Source organism: Pelophylax lessonae (genome assembly GCF_965119305.1).
Source record: "Pelophylax lessonae genome assembly, chromosome: 3".
NCBI lineage: Eukaryota > Metazoa > Chordata > Amphibia > Anura > Ranidae > Pelophylax > Pelophylax lessonae.
This window is the reverse complement of record NC_138770.1, coordinates 450,756,021-450,776,855: the sequence shown is the minus strand read 5'-3', so window position 1 is coordinate 450,776,855 and position 20,835 is coordinate 450,756,021. Positions and strand designations below refer to the sequence as shown.

Sequence of the window (20,835 nt, the reverse complement as noted above, 5' to 3'; positions counted from 1 at the left end):
TGCTATTAGTAGTCTTTGAGGTGTTTATCCTAGTGGGGCTTTTTTATTTATTATTATCTTTAGTGGCCCTATATTTATAGCGGAACTAAATTCCACAGGGTAGGAGTGGGCTTTTACCACAGTAGGCAAGTACGAGTAGCCTACTTTGCCATTATGGCACACTTTCCCCTTTACTGTGCCCTCCTCCGGTGATGAACTGGTCTAGACTCCAGTCACAGATATCTGCAACGATGACGCCATCTCCCCTTGCCTCTTATATGTTCCTGATTGTTTCTCATTAACAATTGGATGGCCTCTGTTGATGTAACTCCTAAGCTTGTATGCAGAAGTTACATTGTCTCCACCACATGGCTCTGTCCTCTGCATGGCAACTAATGCCTCGTTTCCACTGAGCGGATCGGTTCGGGTCATTTCGGTACGGTACGCTAATTTGAGTGTTTCCATTGTTAAAGTGGCCCATACAACCGTACCAAACCGCACCATTCCTGGTCCTGCTTCAGATGTAGGGCCATAGGAAATGGTACGGTACGGTTAGGGCGGAGCTACTGGCGTCACACCATAGATTCCACTGATTGGCGGACAGGAAAACTTCAATGCTCACGTCAAATGAAAGAGCAAAACAAACACCTCATTTGGTGTAAACCCCGCATGGTCCCTGGTGGTCTGACTTGCAGTGGAAACGCTCACCTGAATAGACCAGACCATTCTAACCCTTCCAAACTGTACCGACCCGAACCGTTCCGCTCAGTGGAAACGAGGCATAAATTAGCTTGGGACAAAGTTTTTTGCATTTCTTTAGCTGTGGAATTTTTTGCTTTTAAATAAATGAAAAAATGTACGCCAGGGAGCCATTTTTAAACAGGCTTTTAATCAGGTTGGACTGCCAAAAAGATTAGGATGCCACATGTTATGCCATGCTTCACTCCTTAGGTTTCCCTTTTAGTAACCGTTCAGAACGGTTTGTCTTATCAATGTAAATACTTGTTCAGCAGCCCTGTGGACTTATTTTTTAGCTTGAGCAACATGCTCTAAGATACTAGCTTTCTTGTTTAATAAAAAGTGCAAGGAACTAATTTTTCTATCCCATAACAATCAATTAGTATACATTTTTGTGAAAGTTAGACCCATACAGAATGAATTCTGATTTGTTATTGCACTTTAAGTGTAACTAAAAGCAAAGGTTGTTTTTTTTTTCTTTTTTTTGAATAGAGTAGAGAGGAATTGGGGAGGGATTGGAACTCTTCAAGTTGTTATAGCGGTCCTTGCCTTGTTAGGGAGATTTACTCTCTCTATTTGTCCTGGTGACCATTAAAGAGGAAGTAAACCCTCCTCTGTAACTTTTACCTATAGGTAAGCCTATAATAAGGCTTACCTATAGGTACTGTAAATATCTCCTAAACATGTACCGTTTAGGAGATATTTACCTTACATGCAGCCAGTGACGTCACTGGCGCATGCACTCTGAAGGAACGGCCGCTGGTGCCGTTCCTTCGAAGTCCCGTGCCGTGACCGTCGGCTCCCGCGCACGTGCGCGGGAGTGACGTCACCGCGGCTCCGGCCAATCAGATGGCCGGATGCCGCGATCCCGGAAGACGGGCGACTGAACATGTCGCCCGTCATATAGGTGAGGGAGCGGCACGGCGGGGGCTCGTTGTAAGGTAAGTATTTCATAATGAGCTAGTATGCGATGCATACTAGCTCATTATGTGTTTGTCTTTCAGGTTGTAAAAAAAAAAGTTAGAGTTTACAACCTCTTTATCACTGAAAGTGAAAGTAAAAGAAAACCCCAAATCTTGGGTTGTCACCAGAATGTTAGTTCTTGTGACCCTGGTGACAACCAGGGATTCCCTCACTTTGAATGGATTGCCTCCAACTTCCTGTTTTGGTTAGTGGACAGAATGTGAAGTGACAGCTTCCCAGTGGGACACATATGGTGATAAAAAAACCCGGCAGGGATTATAACCCTCCCCTACTCACCCTTCATCACCATTAGTTCTACTTTAGGAATGATCACTTTGCTCCTTGCTTTCCTCATTTAATAAGGCTTTGAAATATCCCCCTTACCAAAAGTATGTCATATTCTCTAAACACCCCAAATCTCCATTTTCTCTTATATACAGCTCATTCACTTCTCCAATGTTCATGTTTTTAGAAATATCTAATCTCTTCCCGAATTTTGAATTCTTGTATTTCATATCGTCTTCAGTTGTATTTTTTATTGTTAATGTTTGTACTCTTCTATTTGAAAGTGCTGTAAAATATTTACTTTATAAGAATGTAAGTCCAGGAGCTGAAGTGTCTTGAAGAATTGTGCACTACCATTTACAGTTGGCGTCTTTCTTTCTTGTTTATTTTGTGTGCTAGAATATGGAGAGAAACAGACTACCATGGGTAACACTGACCGTTTCACACACAGTAGATTGTGAACCCTCTTATTGACGATGATTGACAGTGAATGAGAAATCTAATGCTCCTGTATAGATATCTAGTTGTACTGAATCGTTATAAATCTTGTTTATTGGGGGTTTTAAATAGAACAAAATGGCAAGATTTGAATCCAGCCCATTGTAACTTGTCTGCAGTGCTAAACTATGGCTTTGCCCAACTCCACTGTTGTTAAGCATGCGGGATCCACTTTATAATGAGGTATAAAATGTATTCTGTGAAGCCCAGGTGGTTGCCTTACAGATAGTATCTGGAGGAACTCAACAATATGTTGCCCAAGAAGTTGCTTCTGCCTTAGTGAAATGCACCAAACAAATATATCAGCCAAGCGCTCACTCCGAAGGGGGAGACTGGCGTGCTGCTCTCCTCAGGCAGGGAACTCCAAGCGAATGCATAAAAGAAAGAAAAAGGAGGCGCAAACACCTAGTGCATTACCCGTGGTACTGTTAAAATAATTTAATAAAATGCTGAATGCATACTCACAAACATGAAGAATTAAAATCGGGAGTCGAGCTCTGAGGAAGGGAGCTTGACTCCCGAAACGCGTTAGCGGTCGCAATTTCCAGGACATGGTCCAACACATGGGTGATGGGAATTTGCAACACGATTTTAATTCTTTATGTTTGTGAGTATGCATTCAGCATTTTATTAAGTTATTTTAACAGTACCACGGGTAATGCACTAGGTGTTTGCGCCTCCTTTTTCTTTCCTTTAGTGAAATGCACCTTTAGGTCTTCTGGTACCGGGAGGTTCTGTAAAATGTAGTCTCTTTGTAATTAGCAGGTATGGGCTCAGATGTGTATTACAATCTTAGTCTAAACCCACCTGAGCTATCCTGCCAGGAAGCTTTCACTGCACATTGCCTACTATAAGCATTGTATATGTGCGGGTGTGGGGTGGAGAATGTCTCCGCCACTTATGATTGGCAGTGCACAGTGACCACTTCCCAGCAGGATAGCTCAGATGGGTTCGGACTAGGATCTGAACATGCCTGAGCTCATCCCTAGTGATCAGCTTTACTAGCTAGGAAGCAAGTGTACAGGTTGTTGACCCTGGATTTGGGGTACAATAAACAGTATTTATGAAGTTGCAAGACAGATAGAATATGAAGAAGAGTCCTACATTTAGTGAATGTGGACTTCCTGGTTTAGATAAAAAGGAAGGAAGGACAACTTCTTGATTGAAGTGAAACTCAGATGCTACTGTTGAAAAAAAAAAATGTCTCAGACAAGGCCAGTTTTAGGCAACGGTAGTGGCCATTTGTTTGTTCTGTCTCAGAAGTAACCTGTCCGAATAGAACAACTATTCTGACAATCTATTTGGCAAGATGATGGCTACCAGGAACACTATTTTCAAGGTTAAATTCCACATTGCAGATGCCTCATGAGGAAAAAAGAAGACCTTGATAAAACTTCTACGACCACAGATGTATCACCTTTTGGTAAGGATGGTTTCCTTGGTGGTCTGATTTTGACGCAGGACTGCAGGAACTGAATGACCAGAGGATCCAACTCCCATTTCATGTTAATCAGGGCTTTACAGCCAGCTTCCCACTGTGCATGTGGGAGCTACACTGTGCTTGGTCTCAGTTTTCTGGGACCTGAGTTGTCCCAGAAGGCTGCAGGGGAAGAAGAGGTGCCGAACTTGGTTTGCTGCAACACTTTCGAATGGAAGTGGGAGCAGTTACCTGTCAACACCAGGTACCCACTCTCCTCCCCCCCCCCCTCCCAATTGTTAAAGAGGAGCGGGGGAGGAGGCAAACAATTGGAACTTCCCTTGGAATTGACTCATGGATGGGGAAGGAAATCTACCCCCTCTGCTGTTGGATCTAGGCCAAGAACCTGCAGCATTCATTTACAATTCTTCACAAGAGAGTCATCGGATTGAAAACTAACGGACCGTTCATTGTTCTACAGGAATGACCAACTCAGTGTTTCGGCAGGCTGATTATGTGTTGCTGGAATAAGTACTGCCCTCAAGTCTGTTAGATGCTATTGGTTTTATTCTAAAATCAGCCAATTCCCTCATCAGAGTACGGCTCCTGGTCCACCCTTGATTATGAATGTATACCATTGTCCAGGCATAATAAAAAAAACTCTCATTCCTTCCAACTGGAGGGAAAATGCTAGTAAAGCCTTGTATGTGACCCTTAGTTCAAGGACATTCAATTTAGTAAAAGGTGAATGCCCACCATCCCTGTGCCACCTGTTCCTGGAAGTGGGATCCCCATCCCTTTTAGGATGGCATCTCATGTAACTTTGTTCTAGTGTGAGATAATTGCTTGTTGATCTGTTTGCTTGTCTCTGTGAGTCCACTACCAGAGAGATTTGGATAGGTTGACTAAGGAATGAGTTCTGGAATGTTTAGATTTACCCATAGTGCTCTTCTAGATTTCACAAATGACTGCAATGCAGTGGCTGAGCATGATGAAATCTACTAATGCCTCTGCCACATAGTCACCTGCTAACTTTACATCTTTAAGGGCCATTGTTATTTTGTCTCACGCTGTCGTCCAAAAGTAAAAAGGAACAGTACAGTGTCAACAAAATATGCCTGCTTGGCGAAAACAGAGCCTTTATAGCTAGATATTGGGCATGGCAGGGAAAGATCCATCAGCCAAAACATTCCCATCATTTTCCCATTATTTTCTTTTACCCAGCACCACTTTAACTAAAGGTGCACAGTTGTTGGAATATGCTAAGCAGCACTGGGCATCCTCTGATGTCACCTCAAGCTACATGTGCACGTTTATTTCCTCATCTATAAAGGTACATTGTCCACCCATGAAAAGGTGTAAAGAAAGAAAAACATTGGGTTGTTATAGATTGTTAAAGCTGTAGACGAAAACTACACGAATATCTGACACTAAACGGAGAAAGTAATAGGTGAAAATTGCACCTTAAGCCATAACTTAACTTAAATTCCAGTTCCAAGGAGTCCTGAAGTGCAGAAAAGTTTTGTCCATGTTGCCCTTTTACTGTTTATATAGGTTGGGCGGCCAACTACATTTGTATGCATTAACATGTATTATTATTATTTTTCTTTTCATTAGTCAAGGTTGGTTGTGTTCAGATAAAGTACAAAATAACAAACCGCAGTGTCTTCTTAAGCTTATGTATTCGAACTGGAATTGGTACAAGGATACAAATGGACCATTTAAAGGAAAGCTTGAGTCCCAGCACTTACTTTCATTCTATAACAGTGGTCTCCAAACTGCAGCCCGTGGGTCAGATTTGCTTGCCTTTATCTGGCCCTTGGGGCACCATGCCATCCATTAATACTAACGATGGAGCACCATTCTTCCCACAGATACCAATGACGGGGCACTATTTCTCCCACAGATACCAATGATGGGGCACTATTTCTCCCTCAGATACCAATGATGGGGCACCATTTCTCCCACAGATACCAATGATGGGGCACTATTTCTCCCTCAGATACCAATGATGGGGCACCATTTCTCCCACAGATACCAATGATGGGGCACCATTTCTCCCACAGATACCAATGATGGGGCACTATTTCTCCCACAGATACCAATAATGGGGCACTATTTCTCTCACAGATACCAATGATGGGGCACCATTTCTACCCACAGATACCAATGATGGGGCACCATTCCTGCCCCAGACACCAATGATGGGGCACCATTCCTGCCCCAGACACCAATGATGGGGCACCATTCCTGCCCCAGACACCAATGATGGGGCACCATTCCTGCCCCAGACACCAATGATGGGGCACCATTCCTGCCCCAGACACCAATGATGGGGCACCATTCCTGCCCCAGACACCAATGATGGGGCACCATTCCTGCCCCAGACACCAATGATGGGGCACCATTCCAGCCCCAGACACCAATGATGGGGCACCATTCCAGCCCCAGACACCAATGATGGGGCATCATACATGCCCCAGACACCAATGATGCTCAAGGATGTACATCATGAAGTCTAATGTATCAAAAAGCTTTATTGTGTAAAGCAAGCAGATTTCTATGAATGCGTTTTGCCCTTTTTAAAAGAGCCATGGGCTTTATTACCTTTTGGAATGATAGTGAAATAATTTCTCTTAGAGACTTAATGGTTATGGTTAGGAGTTGCACTCTGTTATGGTTTCAAAGATGGGACATTCTTTTTTTACCTTAAAGTGCTTGTAAATCCATTTTAATGACTTTTACCTATAGGTAAGCCTATATTAAGGCTTACCTGTAGGTGCTGTAAAGATCTCCTAAACTTGCACCATTTTAGAAGATATTTACAGTGCATGCAGCCGATGACCTCATCGGCGCATGCGCTCTGAAGAAATGGCCGCCCGTGCCGTGCAGTGACTGGCGGCTCCCACGCGCATGCGCGAGAGTGACGTCACGCGGCTCCGGCCAGTAATGCAGCCAGAGTTTGCAGACCCGAAAGAAGACAGGTGAAGATGGGCTTCATTACAGGTAAGTGTCGCATAATGTGCTAGCATGCTATGCATACGAACACATTATGCATTTACTTTGCAGGGGGGAAAAAAGAAAAACATTTTTCAAGAGTTTACCTCCTCTTTAATGCATTCCCTGCTTTAAGGTAAAAAATCTCTCAATATTTGTTTTTCCCCCTTTACCCCCCCCCCCCCCATACTTAACCTAACCCAGTGATGGCTAACCTTGGCACCCAAAATGTTCGAGAACTACATTTCTCATGATCATGCACTCTGCAGTGTATGTGAAGCATCATGGGAAATGTAGTTCCAAAACATCTGGGGTGCCGACGCTCGCCATCACTGACCTAACCCAATCCAGCGATAAGCCTGTCTCTGGCAGCTCTCTCCTCTTTCCCTGCATTCACAGGACACAGGGGCAGCAGTAGGAGCAGTGAGCATGTTTCTTTCTGTGAACTTTCCTGAGAGAGAGTGTGGGATTTCTGTGTAATGAAACACTGTTTGACCATATTGGAATACGTAAGTGTTCAAACAAATCCAGTGACTAATTTGAGCCACTGGGGTGCATTGTGGAGGGTGTGAAGCACTAGTACTTTATCACATTGGAAATGAAAATTATTCACTTTTTTTTTTTTTATATACCTATTTGGAATGAAACCATATTATATAAATGTGCGCTATATATAAATTTGTAATGGTAATGTGTTTTGTTTTTTTTGGCTTTTGCACTGTAGGGTTTGAAGTGTTGAATGCATCGAAAGGTTTTATTGGTTTTATTTTTGTTTGGGGGTGTTTTGTCAGACAGGTTTTTCAGAGGCTGTTAGGATAAGAGCACAAAATCTACTTGGTAAAGTATGAATATAACTTTTATTTATTATAGGTGTTTTACACCTAATAATGGTCGATTATTTGTAAAAGGGGAGGGGACCAGGGCAATTGAAGCGGTCACTGCATTTTACCACTTTAACCTCCTTAGTCGTATTTCCAAATGTGGCTTGGGGTTAAATTTCAGTGCAATTGGCAGTAACCCCGAGCCACACTCGGGGTACCGCCAGGAGCATCGCTGGATCCTGAAACAGGGGTTACTTACCTTGTCCCCGTAATCCAGCGCTGTATCCTGGCAGTGTGTGGCAGCTGGATCTTCCGCCCGATGCTCTGTGTGCCCCGGCTTCCGTCTTCTGCGACGTGACGCTCGCAGGGGGGTGGAACCGGTGGCAAATTCAAAAAGTTATACACACAAACCCACTGATTACAATACAAAATAAAATAAATTGACATTAGTTTGCCCCCCAGAGCCCTTTCCTTGCCTATACTCATATCTATATATAAATGTATACACACATATATATGTATGTGTATAAAATATATGTATATATGTACAGTATGTATGTGTGTGTGTGTATATATATATATATATATATATATATATATATATATATATATATACATACACATACATACATACATACATACATACATAACTTATTTATAGTTATTATATTATAATTTATGATTTTATGTTTCAAACTTTATCATGACCAAGATGTTATAAAGAACAACGCACAGTAAAAAAAAAAAAAAAAAAAAAATCATATGTAAATAGTTGGTTTGCGCTGCTCGTCATTAAGAATTGCATGCAAAATAATGGTACCGCTTTCAGCACCTAGAATCCGAAACAATCTTACTGCCAGGGAGGTTAAAGTGACCCTAAACAATATCCTTATTATCCAAATATAATGCATACACCTCCACTACTTAATAGCTCCATAATCTATTTTTCATAAAATTGTTTCTTTGTGTTTTTCTTTCTCCTTGTATCATCCTCCACAAGCCTGGAAACTCTCATTTTCCCTTCTCCATTGGTTTGGAACATGCAGTGTATATAAGATGCAGCCATGTACACTGCTATATGCATGCTACAAAGCAAGTAAGGGTGGCTACGTTCCTACATACAATGGGATCATGTAGAATGAATTCCAACTGGAATCCAGATCACAGCAGCAAAAGAAAAAAAAGGAATTTGAAGACTTAGAGGAGGCTGATTTAAGAATACATGCTTGAAAATATTTTTTTTTCTAAATTTAGAGTTTAGTGTCACTTTAACTTTTGTTATTGCTAACAAAGATGAATTGCATAATGGCTTTTTGTTTATGCTATAGAACTGATGAAGGTAACGACTTGCGAGTGTTTCCTCTATTTTAATCAAGCAGTGTTTATTTTCCATTTTGTTTTTTAGTGTTAGAACGCAAGATTTCCATGAGACAAAGCCGAGAGGAGCTTATAAGAAGAGGAGTTCTCAAAGAAATACCAGACCATGGTGAGAGACTAATTCAGGGATATTCATATATAGCACTTGAAAACTGAATTTACTCATGAATGTTTTCACTTTCTATCCTAATACCAGTTTCAGAATGGCAATAATAAATCCGAAGAACCTGACACTTCCAAATTAGAAATATACTGGTCAATTTGAACCAGCGAGACACGTCCATTGGAAGATCTGATCATCTAGTATTTTTTGTATACATTTGGTATCTAAACTGATATAAATTCAAAAATCCACTACTTCAGCTAACTACCCCATTAGCATAAGTATATTTCAACCCTAATGTAGTAATCGTTTGGCCTTTGCGGTATGGGCTGCATTTCATGATACTTGTTCACGACTTTAAGAGGATGCAGAAGAAATATCCGTATAGAGAAATTGCATACAATGTTGCATCAGTAGAAAATAAAATGATTATACTTATGTTGGTATTGTGTGATTGTTGAATCCAATTGAATGTACCCAAATGTATGGACATATTATCCAATGGGGTATGGTATCGTTAGGGCTTGTTCACACTTGCCAAAATTTCTAACTCTTAACAATCACTCCAATAGCATAAAAGTGCTTTTGTATGGGCGTTATGCTCACATTGATGCACTTTAATATAGGCGATAGACTGGCATTAATGTGCTTTATTATGGGCGTTAGGCTGGCATATTTACAAGCGTAAATTACACTTTAAAAATGCTCTTCAAACGTCCTATGTGCGGTTTTGACGTGTTTGATGTGCGTTTAAAACCTCTCCACAGTTTATTTTTTTTTCTTTATAAAGGGAAGTGACATTACAGGAAATAAACAATTTGAGGTGTGGATTGTCATAGTGATAGCTTCCTGCGCATACTCCATTAGCAGGAAAGGCAGCCGCATGGATTCCTTTACTTTGCTTTATCTCATGTTTGGCCTCCTGCAGATGATGCTGATGTATGAGCAATTGGCTGAGGAAAGGAAGAGAAGGGCATCCAGGAGCTATTGGGTACATCCAGTTGTCTTGTCATGCCCTGTATTCATGATTTACGCACCCACCCTCAGAAGTTGATGTCAGCCATCTTCAAGCAGCACAAACAGGAAGTGCATTGCATCTATACAGTTGTTGGTAGATCTAAAGGAGATTACTTTAGTACAGTTACAATGTAATTTGTGTTGTGAGCTTTACTCTGCTGGAACGTCAAACTGGTCAGTCAAACCAATAAAGGATACTAAGGGCCCTTTCACACGGGCGCTCCGTATGTCCGCAAATCATCCTATTTTTTTGCGGATGATTTGCGGACATAATGTAAGTTTATGGTATTGCGGATGTCAGCGGAATACCATCCGCTGACATCCGATTTTCCTCCTGTCAGTTCTCTTCCGTTTTTTGGAACTGAAAAAATCCTATTTTTGTTCCGTTCAAAAAACGGAAAGGAAGGAAAATCGGATGTCAGCGGTGTCATCCGCTGACATCCGCAATCCCCCATAGACTTACATTAGGTCCGCATATCATCCGCAAACGGATGGGATGATATGCGGACCTACGGAGCGGATGACAGAAATGTCATCCGCTCCGTGAAAAAAAAAAAAAAAAAGTCCCGCAGCGGACCTTTCACACGGAAAGCCCGTGTGAAAGAGCCCTTAACTTGACTCTGTTCCTAAGTGAGTCCCTACAATACCTTTGGCAAAGGTAAACGGTCGTATTCTGACTTAGTGGCATGCTGCTAGCATAAACCTTGCTGCATTGTGTTTGAGTTTGCCTGCTTTCTCCTGCCTTTATCCCTCTTGCTATACATACCTATTGGCTTATCACTTTGATGAACTGCCTCACTGGTCAATAGGAATGTGGCAGCCTGAAGGGAGTGAGAAGCTTGGTCACTACTAAGTGTCCAAACTTTGCCCAAGCAGAATAGCCTGGCATTTAGGCACAGATGGGCAAAGAAAATTAGGCTGCAATTTATACCTGCAAAAAGTAAGAGGACCATTTTAAACTATATGTTTGAGAATAGAAATCTAGTATGTGACCTGCTATTGGTAACAAGCTGGCATCTAGCACCTCGCACACTGGCAGGCACACACGGAGAACCACCAATATTGAGGCTACTTTATGGAGTCATGAATGGGCATTATGATTTAGAATGGTACATAACCTAGGCCATTCCTAAGCCTGCCTCCATATAGAAAGTGGACTAGTCAGATGAGTACACAACCTGGCATCGCTAGATATATTCTCTACTCCTTACTAAAGTGGACTCCATATGTGAGTCGGATAAGTATGTTCCTAGGAGAGCTAAAATTCTAACACATGAGCCTGGTTATTTTGTCTCTCCTGGCTATACAAACCAGAAAGAGGAAATAGATCTTTGATTATATAAAAAGAAAGACAAGATGGAATGATTGTCACTAAGATATTGGGGTTCTACATTATCCTTTTAAGAGAACTACATAAATAAACTGGACACCACTAATTATACAAACTGTAGAGATTGTGACTCTCTTCACCTGTCATCTAATTGCCAATTTCAGCAAGAAATATCGGTATTGCTCAGTCTCTTTGGCCCTGACGAAGCCTGATGCGAAACGCGTTGGCTCATTGGGACCCACAAACCGTATACCATCAAAGAATTCTTGCACCAACATCAGCTTGAAGCATGTATTGCGCCCATAATAGGGAGATATTTCTGTGCTGTTGTTTTTAATTGAATATATGTCTTACATATGAGGGATGAGTTATATGTGTTATTATACATCCCCATGTATGGTATAAATATTTTTAATACATTTAATAAATTATTTAATTTTAATGTATTGAGTTTCTGGTCTTCCTTCTCCCAAATCAGCCTGAAACCTCTACTTTATCTTTAACGATTGTGGTCTCGCACACTGTTCCCGCCACCCCACATCTCCTGTGTATGAGGCACCAGGCTACTAGATCCCCTGCTGCGGCTGGTGTGTGAATCTCCCCATACCGGCAGTAGACTTCCTCCCCTTAGGGGGCCAGTGTGTAGTGCACACAGCATGTTCTTTTCCTGTGCCGTGCCCCACTGGAAGACAAAAAGCGTGCCCCCTATCTCATGCCTGAATTGGGCGTGCACGAATGGGGCGGCGCCTGTTGCCTGGGCAATCTGATGTCAAGCATTGGGTTGCCTGGGTTACAGGATAGCAACCTGGCCCTGTTTATATCTATCTGGGTTGGGGGAAACAGTGTGTATTTTTTCCTTTGCCAGTCTGGCTGAATGCTGCATGTGCCTGTGAGGACCCCTAGACTAAGGTTGGAATTTCAGGTGTTACCTCTGCCTCCCATTGCCTAGCTGCCTCTTTGTCTGTGTCCTCTGCTCTCCTCAACTCCCAATTGGTCCCCAGCATTCCTCTCCCTCTCGCTCAGGACCCTGCGTCCTGCATACAGCATGGCCTATTCACAGACTATGGCTTTCAGCACCCTTGTGAATAATGCCTTAAGATCCCTATTTTCATCTGAGTGCTATGAGATTCAAAAATCTCATTCACTTGGCTAAAAAATAAATATCCTTATCCTTGAGCAAAACTCTGCACTTTGAGCACTTAGGAGTTACATTTCTAGTATACTGTATATAATAAATGATAAATGGCTTCATATAGAGTTTTGTGCAGACTACTTTTTAAGGCTGGTATGTATTTGTGGGAATATAATAACCTTCAGTCCTTTTCCTGTAGACGGTGAAGTACCAATCGATATGGGAACATCAAATGGTCATACAGTGCCAATCAGTGAGGAGCCACCAAAAGAACAGAAGTCTACAGCAGGAAATGGAGCAATAGCCTCAAAAACATCTGTTTCAGAAGAAAAAGCTGAAGACAAGAAAGGTGAGAATTAGTGTGTGCGCTATTTCCCATTGCTCCAAAACTGTTTTTTTTTTTTTTAGCAGCATTAAACAATAGGGGGTTCATTTACTAAGAGGAGAGAGGGCAAAATCTGGTGCAGCTCTACATAGTAACCAATCCTCTTCTAACTTCAGCTTGTTCAATTAGGCTTTGTCATTAAAACCTGGAAACCTCTTGGCTAAAAAAAATTGAGTCCTTTCACACCATATGGCAAATAAAAACTAACATTTTATTTTTGATATCTTTACTTTCAGTTGCATTGCTTTACATTTACATGTATTCATGTGTGTTGCATTAAAATACAGGTAGAATTTTAACGCAACACATGTACACAACATTGCAGTGTAAAGCACGTAAGTGTGAAGCACATAAAAAAAAAAAAAATTAAAAACCATTTTTCTCTATCATTCATCGACAGACGCAGCTCTTCCTTTTCATTGACTCATAGGGTTATGCTCCTCCTTCTAGGGATAGACACTAGGCGGGAAAAAAAAGCAGGCATAACCCCTCAGGCTCTGCTATTCTCAATCTGTTTTGTTTTTTGCCTAGTGTCAAGGATAGAAACTAGCTCCCTGCTGGGACTTCGGTCTTAGCTGTAACAGGGAAAGTTTGTGATAGTTTATTTTTTTAACTGGTTAGTTCCTGAGGACCAAGATCCAGAGGAATTAAAAGCAACAGCCAGCTGGTATTCGCACTGGATAATCTAGATCCTTAAGGTCTCCCAGCCTGGCCATCGAGCGTGAGCAGGTTATAGTCCAGAACTAGGCCTCACCACGACAGTGCCCCGTTGGATAGGGATGAGTCTGCGAGTGGATCGTCTCGCCGGGACGCAAACGACCTGGAACGCCCTAAGTCGCAGCTTCCCCTTGGCTAATAGCACCCCCATCATAGGTGGGAGGTGATCTGTTTCAGAGTGGCGCCCACCTTGTACCGTGGTATGATGAGCAATATGTCCCCCCAAAACCCCGGGAGTCGCGGGGCAAGCGTGGGCCCCTCCCTGGAATGGTCTGACCTTAGGGGCTCCCTAGATTCCCTGGCACCCTTTAGGATATACCCCTTGGCATTTTCCCTTCCCAAGCAGGTTTTTATCTTGGGAGGGGGGGGGGTAAAAACGCTGCCGCTTCGGCGCTTATTTGAGGGGGGTGGATTTCCTGAGTGTATCCCTGATTAGGGAACCCTTTTGAGGTCTTCTATTCTGAAACCCTCCGTGGGGGATCCCGGAGACCGCATGGTGCACCGTGGGGGCCGCCATTTTGCTGTGGTTCATGATCTCTGTGTTCCCATACATTTGTATGGGCAGCCATTTTATGTATTTCCTTATTGAGAATGTATTGCGGCCATTTTCTTGAGGTCCGTGGGCTGGACAGACATGCAGCAGGCTTTTTTTCATGATAGAGGCAGAGCTTCTTCCTCTTCCTGTGCAGCTCAGTGTTAATTTTGTTTCCTACACTGATCAGACTGGACATTTTTCTCTGAGCTCTGGTAAAGTTTTCTGGGGGCTCCCTGTAGGTTTTTTCTCCCTCCTACTCTATTATACTATATATAATCTACTAATCAGGGTTGGGGGTCCGCAGTATTAGCGGCGGGAGCGTGTTTTTTTGCGGTCTTAAAGGGACATACACAAAAATATTTTTTTGCAAAATGGAGTCCCAGGATAAAGTTTCACCTGCAGACCTCCTGGTAAGGACTGTGGGACCCTCCAGTTCACAGTTGCAGCCAGAAATAGAATTTTTTTTTGCAAGGCCTGATGTCAAAAGTGGAATTTTCTGTTCTGGTGTTGCCAACTGCAAACCTCCTCCACCCTCACCTCCATCGTCAGGGTCCTCAGGCTCTGAGGTAGATATGGTCGCTGCTGATGCAGACCACCTTTAGGGGTCGGTGTCTTTGCATTCTGACAGTGAAGATGACTTGTCCTCATCAGCCGCCACGCGGGATCCCGCATTGGTGGAAGCCCTGATGGTTTCCGTGTGGGAAACTTTAAAAATGGCTGATGAACCCACAGCGCCGGGTACGCAGGTGTGTTTTGGCTCCTGCAAATCCCATAAGTCGAGCAAGGTGTTCCCTTGTCCAGAATTTTTTCACACTATTGTGGATGAACAATGGTGACGCATTAAGCACATGGTGGTGCCTAAGCGTTTTGCATGCCATTACCCCTTTGCGGAGGCAGTGTCCGCTAGGTGGACTGTACCTCCAAAAGTGGATTTTCTGGTGGCCAGGTTGAATAAAGCGACTCTGGTACCGGTGGAAGAGTCTCCAACTTTTGCGGATCCCGTGGATAGACGGGTGGAATCCTCGTCCCGGCATTTACACGTGGTATCAGTTTGCATATTGAAGTCTACCTTTGTGAACGTTCTGGTAGCGCAGATTGCTACTTACTGGGTGAAGTTACTTAAAAGTAACTTGGAAGCTGAATGGCACCCCCCTGCGGTGCCAGAACTGATGAACCAGTTGGCTCAAGCCCTGGTGTTTGTGTGATACGTTCACTGGTCTGCTCACTAGGCTTCCAAAAAGGCCTAGACTGATCTTCCTTTCACTGGGGAGAGGCTGTTTGGATTCTCTCTGGATAAGTTGATCAAAGGCCTCACTGGGGGTAAGAGTACTCTTCTTCCTCAATCCTCTAAAGGCAAGGCATCACGTGTTAGATGGGGGTTTTCTTTTGCTGCTGATAGGTGGCCAGTTTGTACCTCTGGGTCGCAAGCAACAGTACTGTGGTTCAGGTCTTCTGGGGGTTCCGAGAAGACCTGGTCAGGTAAATCGGAGATAGACCAGGCCGGATCTGCAGATGAATCTTCTGCGTGATGTGGCGCCCTCACCATTTCTGGGGTGGGGGGACTCTTCAATTCTTTCCGGAGTCGGGTTCCTCTCAAGTACTCTTTGTAGGGGATTGCGGTTTGGTGAGGGTCTTCCCTCCCCCGGACAAGCTGCAAAAATTACAGGGCACTATCCGGTTGCTGTTGGCAGTCTGTCTGTCTTTTCTTCGAAATTGCAGAGGCTCAGGGCAATACGGTTTGGTATAAGCCACTGGGCAACTCATCTGCAAGATTGTCCTGTCGGAATTCAATCGGCCTATGCCATGGCTGTGGCTTATTGTGAACACCAAGGGGGCACCAAGTGTGTATTGGCGGCCCAGGAATGGTTTCCTCACCTGGAGGCTTTTTAATCTCCTGTGTGTCCGGTGGGGGCCACTCGAGGTCAATTTGTTTGCTTCTTGCCTCACCTAGACTGTTCAGAGGTTCGTAGCCAGGTCTCGGGATCCTCTGACCGATGCCAAAGATGCACTTGTGGCACTTTGGGGTCAGTCCTGACTGAGTTATGCCTTCCATACATTGAATCTCCTGCCAAGACTTTTATGCAGGATAGGGGAGAAGGAATTCTGGTACGCAGATCTGGTAAGGTTAGTCGCCGATGCTCCTTGGAGACTGATCTGCTGTCTCAATGCCTAATCTTTCATCCTGATTTACAATCACTGGCTTTAACAGCATGGCTGTTTAGAGCCAGGTATTGAGGAATAGAGGTCTTTCTGACTCTGATTCCTATGCTATTGAAGGCCAGGAAGTCTTTTTGGGAAGATCTATCATCGTACGTGGAAATTGTACATTGTACAATTGGACCTAATCAGTTGTTCCTTCCTAAGGTGGTTTCTGATTTTCATCTGAATGAAGACATTGTATTGCCTTCACTTTGTCCTAAACCTCAGCATCTGACAGAAGAGCATGCTTCACTTTCTTTGGCTGTGGTTCGGGCGATCAAGGTCTATTTACAGAGTCCTTTAAAGAATCGGATGCTCCTTTTGTTCTTTTTGACGGACCTCATATGGGTATGGCTGCGTCTGCTGCGACCATTTCTAGATGGATCAGGCAGACGGTGGTGCAAGCCAATTCACTGGAGACTATGGAGAGGTGATTTGCCGGTGGGCCTCTAGTGGCAGTTCTATGAATTTCCTCTTGCTCTCTGATCACAGCACGGCGTGCAGCCTGACACTCTGCATCCGCATCTGTGAAGGTGGTGGTGAGTCCCTGCAGGGATTATTTTGGCTCTATTTTGTTGCTATAGCAATTTTGGTGTACTGGGACTTGTAGTACTGCCGGTGCAGCGGTGGGTTGTTTTTTTTTTTTCCAGTCATTTTAACACTTTTTTGCTGGCGGTTCCAGATTAACCGATTGAGTCCCTGGAGCACGTGTCATCACCTGACTCTCTCTCTGAGGCTGCAGGGCCTGTGGGGTCCCAGTCCACCTTGTCTGCTATATTTCAATGCCCATTGGCCACAAATTCCTTGCTTCAAACCTTTGTTCAGGGGGTCCGCCACCTGGCTCCCCCGGGAGGCCTCCGTTGCCTCTGTGAGACCTCAATTTGGTGCTTTCGGTTCTTCAGAAACCGCCCTTTGAAAATATTTGTGAGATTCATCTGCTCACTTTGACACAGAAGATAGCTTTCTTGGTGGCTATTACTTCTGCATGCAGGGTGTCGGATCTGCCTGCGTTGTCCTGTCTTACCTGGTGGTTCAGAGACAAGATGGTGCTTCGCACCCATCAAGTCGTTCCTTCCTAATGTCGGCTCTGGTTTCCATTTAAATTAAGACATTGTGTTGCCTTTCCCTGTTAAGGCGCATTCTACTTATTGTCTTCTTGGCCTTCCATCATCAGGCGTCAGTGATGCAGGTATGCAAGGCGGCCACATGGTCGTCTGTGCACACTTTCACAACATTTTTTAAGGTGGATGTGTTGGCATCTGCATATGCTTTTTTTTTTCTGCAAGGTTTTTCAGGCCGCTGTTGGAGAGGTTTAGTCCTCTTTGAGGGTATATTTGGTATTTTTGTCAGGTGAGCTCCAGTTGTTCCTGGTTGAGCTCTTGTTTCGCCTGGTTGGCCATGTTTAGCCTTTGGGAATTGTGTTTTTTTTCTTGCTGCGTTATTCCCAACCCTCATATTGACGCTGCTTTGGGACATCCCATCTGTCAAGAAGATATGGAGCTGTGTCTGTCAATGAAAGAAAAAGTAAACTGGATTTTTGTCTAATTCTTTTCTCTGATGTTCATTAAGGACACAGCACCCACCCCTCTATTGAGTTGGGTTTTATGTTGTTCTGACACTGCTTGTTACAAAACTGAAGTCAAATGGCAGGAAGTGGGAGCATACCCCCTGGGACTGCCCTGTAGGCATGGTAAATTTTTTTTTCTGCCTAGTGTGGCCTCATCCACATGGGGAATGAATGTGGCAAGTAGCGCGTATACACAGTGTACACACAACCCAGCTAGCATTATTTGCAATAAAAATCTATGTTCAATTGAGCAAAGCCACACAGTGATGAGCTCCAGAGCTGGGCTGAAGGCAAGTATGTTACACTGCTAGTTACACTGAAGGGGAAAGCTATGAGATGCTATAAACGACAACTTCATTGAAAATGAAGTTGTCTTGCACACAACTTCCAATACATTACTCAATTTAATAAAAAAACAACAAAAACAAATACTATACAAATGTAGTGGGTATGTTCTTGCTGTCTCCCATACTCTTTAATCTGTTCTCAATGGCCACTGCACGTGAGAACTGTGCAATTCATTTTTATAGTGTTTGTTTGGCGACTTTTATATGATGTAGATGAAGATACCAGAAGTTTTATACTTTATAGGTACAGTATGTACTTGTTTTTGGCAAAGTGCTTGAATGCATTTACTTGCATAATGTTCTGTTGGTTTGAATAGCAATCATAATCATTTTGTCTACCTGGTTGCACGATTCTGGATAAAATGAAAAACAATTTTTTTGCTTAGAATAAAGATTCTATCACGATTCTCGACGTAACCTCATCTTTCACATTATACAAAAAAATTGTGCTAACTTTACTGTTTTTTTTTTTTAATTCATTGAAGTGTGTTTTTTTCCCAAAAAATTGCGTTTGAAAGACCGCTGCACTGTGTCATAAGATATTGCAATGACCGCCATTTTATTCTCTAGGGCTTCTGCTAAAAAAATATATATAATGTTTTGGGGTTGAAGTCCTTTTCTAGCACAAAATACTGATTTTACCTTGTAAGCAACAAATGTCAGAAAAAGGCCCACTCTTCAAGTGGTTAAACTGACCTCATTTACAGAAGAAATTCATCCCTTTGATCTAAAAGAACTCAATGATACAATGTCTCTTTTTATCTCTCAGCGCTGAGCAATGTTGTGATAAACTTTGCTGGCTGCCTTTTTTTTTTTTTTCAGCTGTAAGCACAAAACGATCATGAGGGGGTTGAATCAAGATTGCGTTTTTTTTGTTTTTTTTTTTTAACGATTAATCGTGCAGCTCTACTACCTGGCAACATTCACTACTGTTTGAAAGACGCTTTTATGTGTACACCCTCTGGCAAATGCATGTTTCTTGTGTTCAAAAAACAACAGTTTGGACACTTTATTTCCACGTGTGTAGTGGCTGTGCTCTCTAGCACATTAGCAAATTGCCTGGCAGCATGAGGCTAATTTACTAGAAGAAGTTGAGAATGTTCATGCAAAAAAAAATGTGTGAATATTCACTTCAGTCATTTCTGTATAAAAAGCAGATCCCGGTTAACTTTGTTTTTTTTTTTTTATCTACACATGCTAGGATAATGGACTTGAATATTAACACCATTTATTGTGTGAACATTCTCAACTTCTTTAGAAAATTGGCCTCTTTAGTAGAGCTCTGAAGCCTAGCTTTCCAAAGGTCAAAAAATGCATGTAAGTTTTATGTATCCAGCAATCTGTGGATACTAAACTGATGCTAGAACAAGAACACAGGAAAAACAAGTAACATGACCAGATTCTGTAGCAAAGTTCACCTTTTCCAGATAATAGCCAAATAAAGGGGCCAAGGATGATAATAAAAATCTGAACCGCTTTGTAAAGCTGGCCATACACAGTTGGAATCTTGGCCGCTTCAGAATTCCACACCTGCAGGAGTTGATGTTACTCGCTATGTCCTGTAGAGAGACATAGGTGCCAGCAGGAGAAGCCACTTTCCCATACTCGGAAATGCTGAATGCTGAAGATTTTCTAAGACACGTTAGCTGTTTAGGTGTTTGAACTCACTGCCCAGTGCCCACTGGAAAGGTAAGTATTCACAGTCTACTGGGAGCGGTTATTCCTATTTTTTTGGGAAAGTGACAAAGGCTCTTTAGGTATATTAGTTGTACTATACATTTATTTCCCTTTTGTTCATTGACGGACACAGCTCCCTCCCTGGGATCCTTTTTTGGTGGCGTTATCCTCTCGTTCACCTTGTTGTGATTCACAAGGATAAGGTTGTGCTTCGCCCCTGTCCATCATTGCTTCCTAAGGTGGTCTCTGACTTTCATTTGACTGAAGACATTGTGTTGCCTTCCCTGTGTCCCAGCCTAAACATCCGAAGGAAATTTTTAATAATAGTGAAAAATGAAACACTAGCCGCGCACAGATCAAATTGGCCAAAACATCATAATATATGTATTAATAAATAATATAGTGCATATGCAATCCAACAAATATCATATAGGGAATTGTGGTAAGTAAAGAAGTCCAATGTAACTGTGAGCAACTCAACAGAAAATATAGGAACCACTTCAAAGTCCAAAAAAATCCAAAAGAATAGTGATAATTGGATGATCCAGTGAGATTCCAGTGCCTACTGAATGAGGAAACGCCCAGAAGATCCACCACCTCTGTGCTCCACTCCCCTCAGCCAAGTAACTCACCCCCACTTATTGCCCTCCAATCTCGTGGGTCGGGTTAGCAGCGCTAGAATATTCTACCATGGCAATCAGGATGAAGATAACCATAGATCCCTGGTTATTGGGCAACCTCTTTTCCGCTC

At 42.8% G+C, this 20,835-nt stretch overlaps 1 protein-coding gene across 3 annotated transcripts in view; it reads left to right on the top strand.

The window, feature by feature from the left end:
• PHACTR2 (phosphatase and actin regulator 2) overlaps positions 1 to 20,835 on the top strand; it is a 327,486-nt gene that overhangs the window by 236,732 nt on the left and 69,919 nt on the right. For all 3 annotated transcript variants that reach the window (XM_082249936.1, XM_082249935.1, XM_082249937.1), the window contains exons 3-4: positions 9,104 to 9,184; positions 12,857 to 13,006. In XM_082249936.1, the coding sequence (XP_082106062.1) occupies positions 9,104 to 9,184; positions 12,857 to 13,006 (231 nt within the window). The remainder of the gene's footprint in view (positions 1 to 9,103; positions 9,185 to 12,856; positions 13,007 to 20,835) is intronic.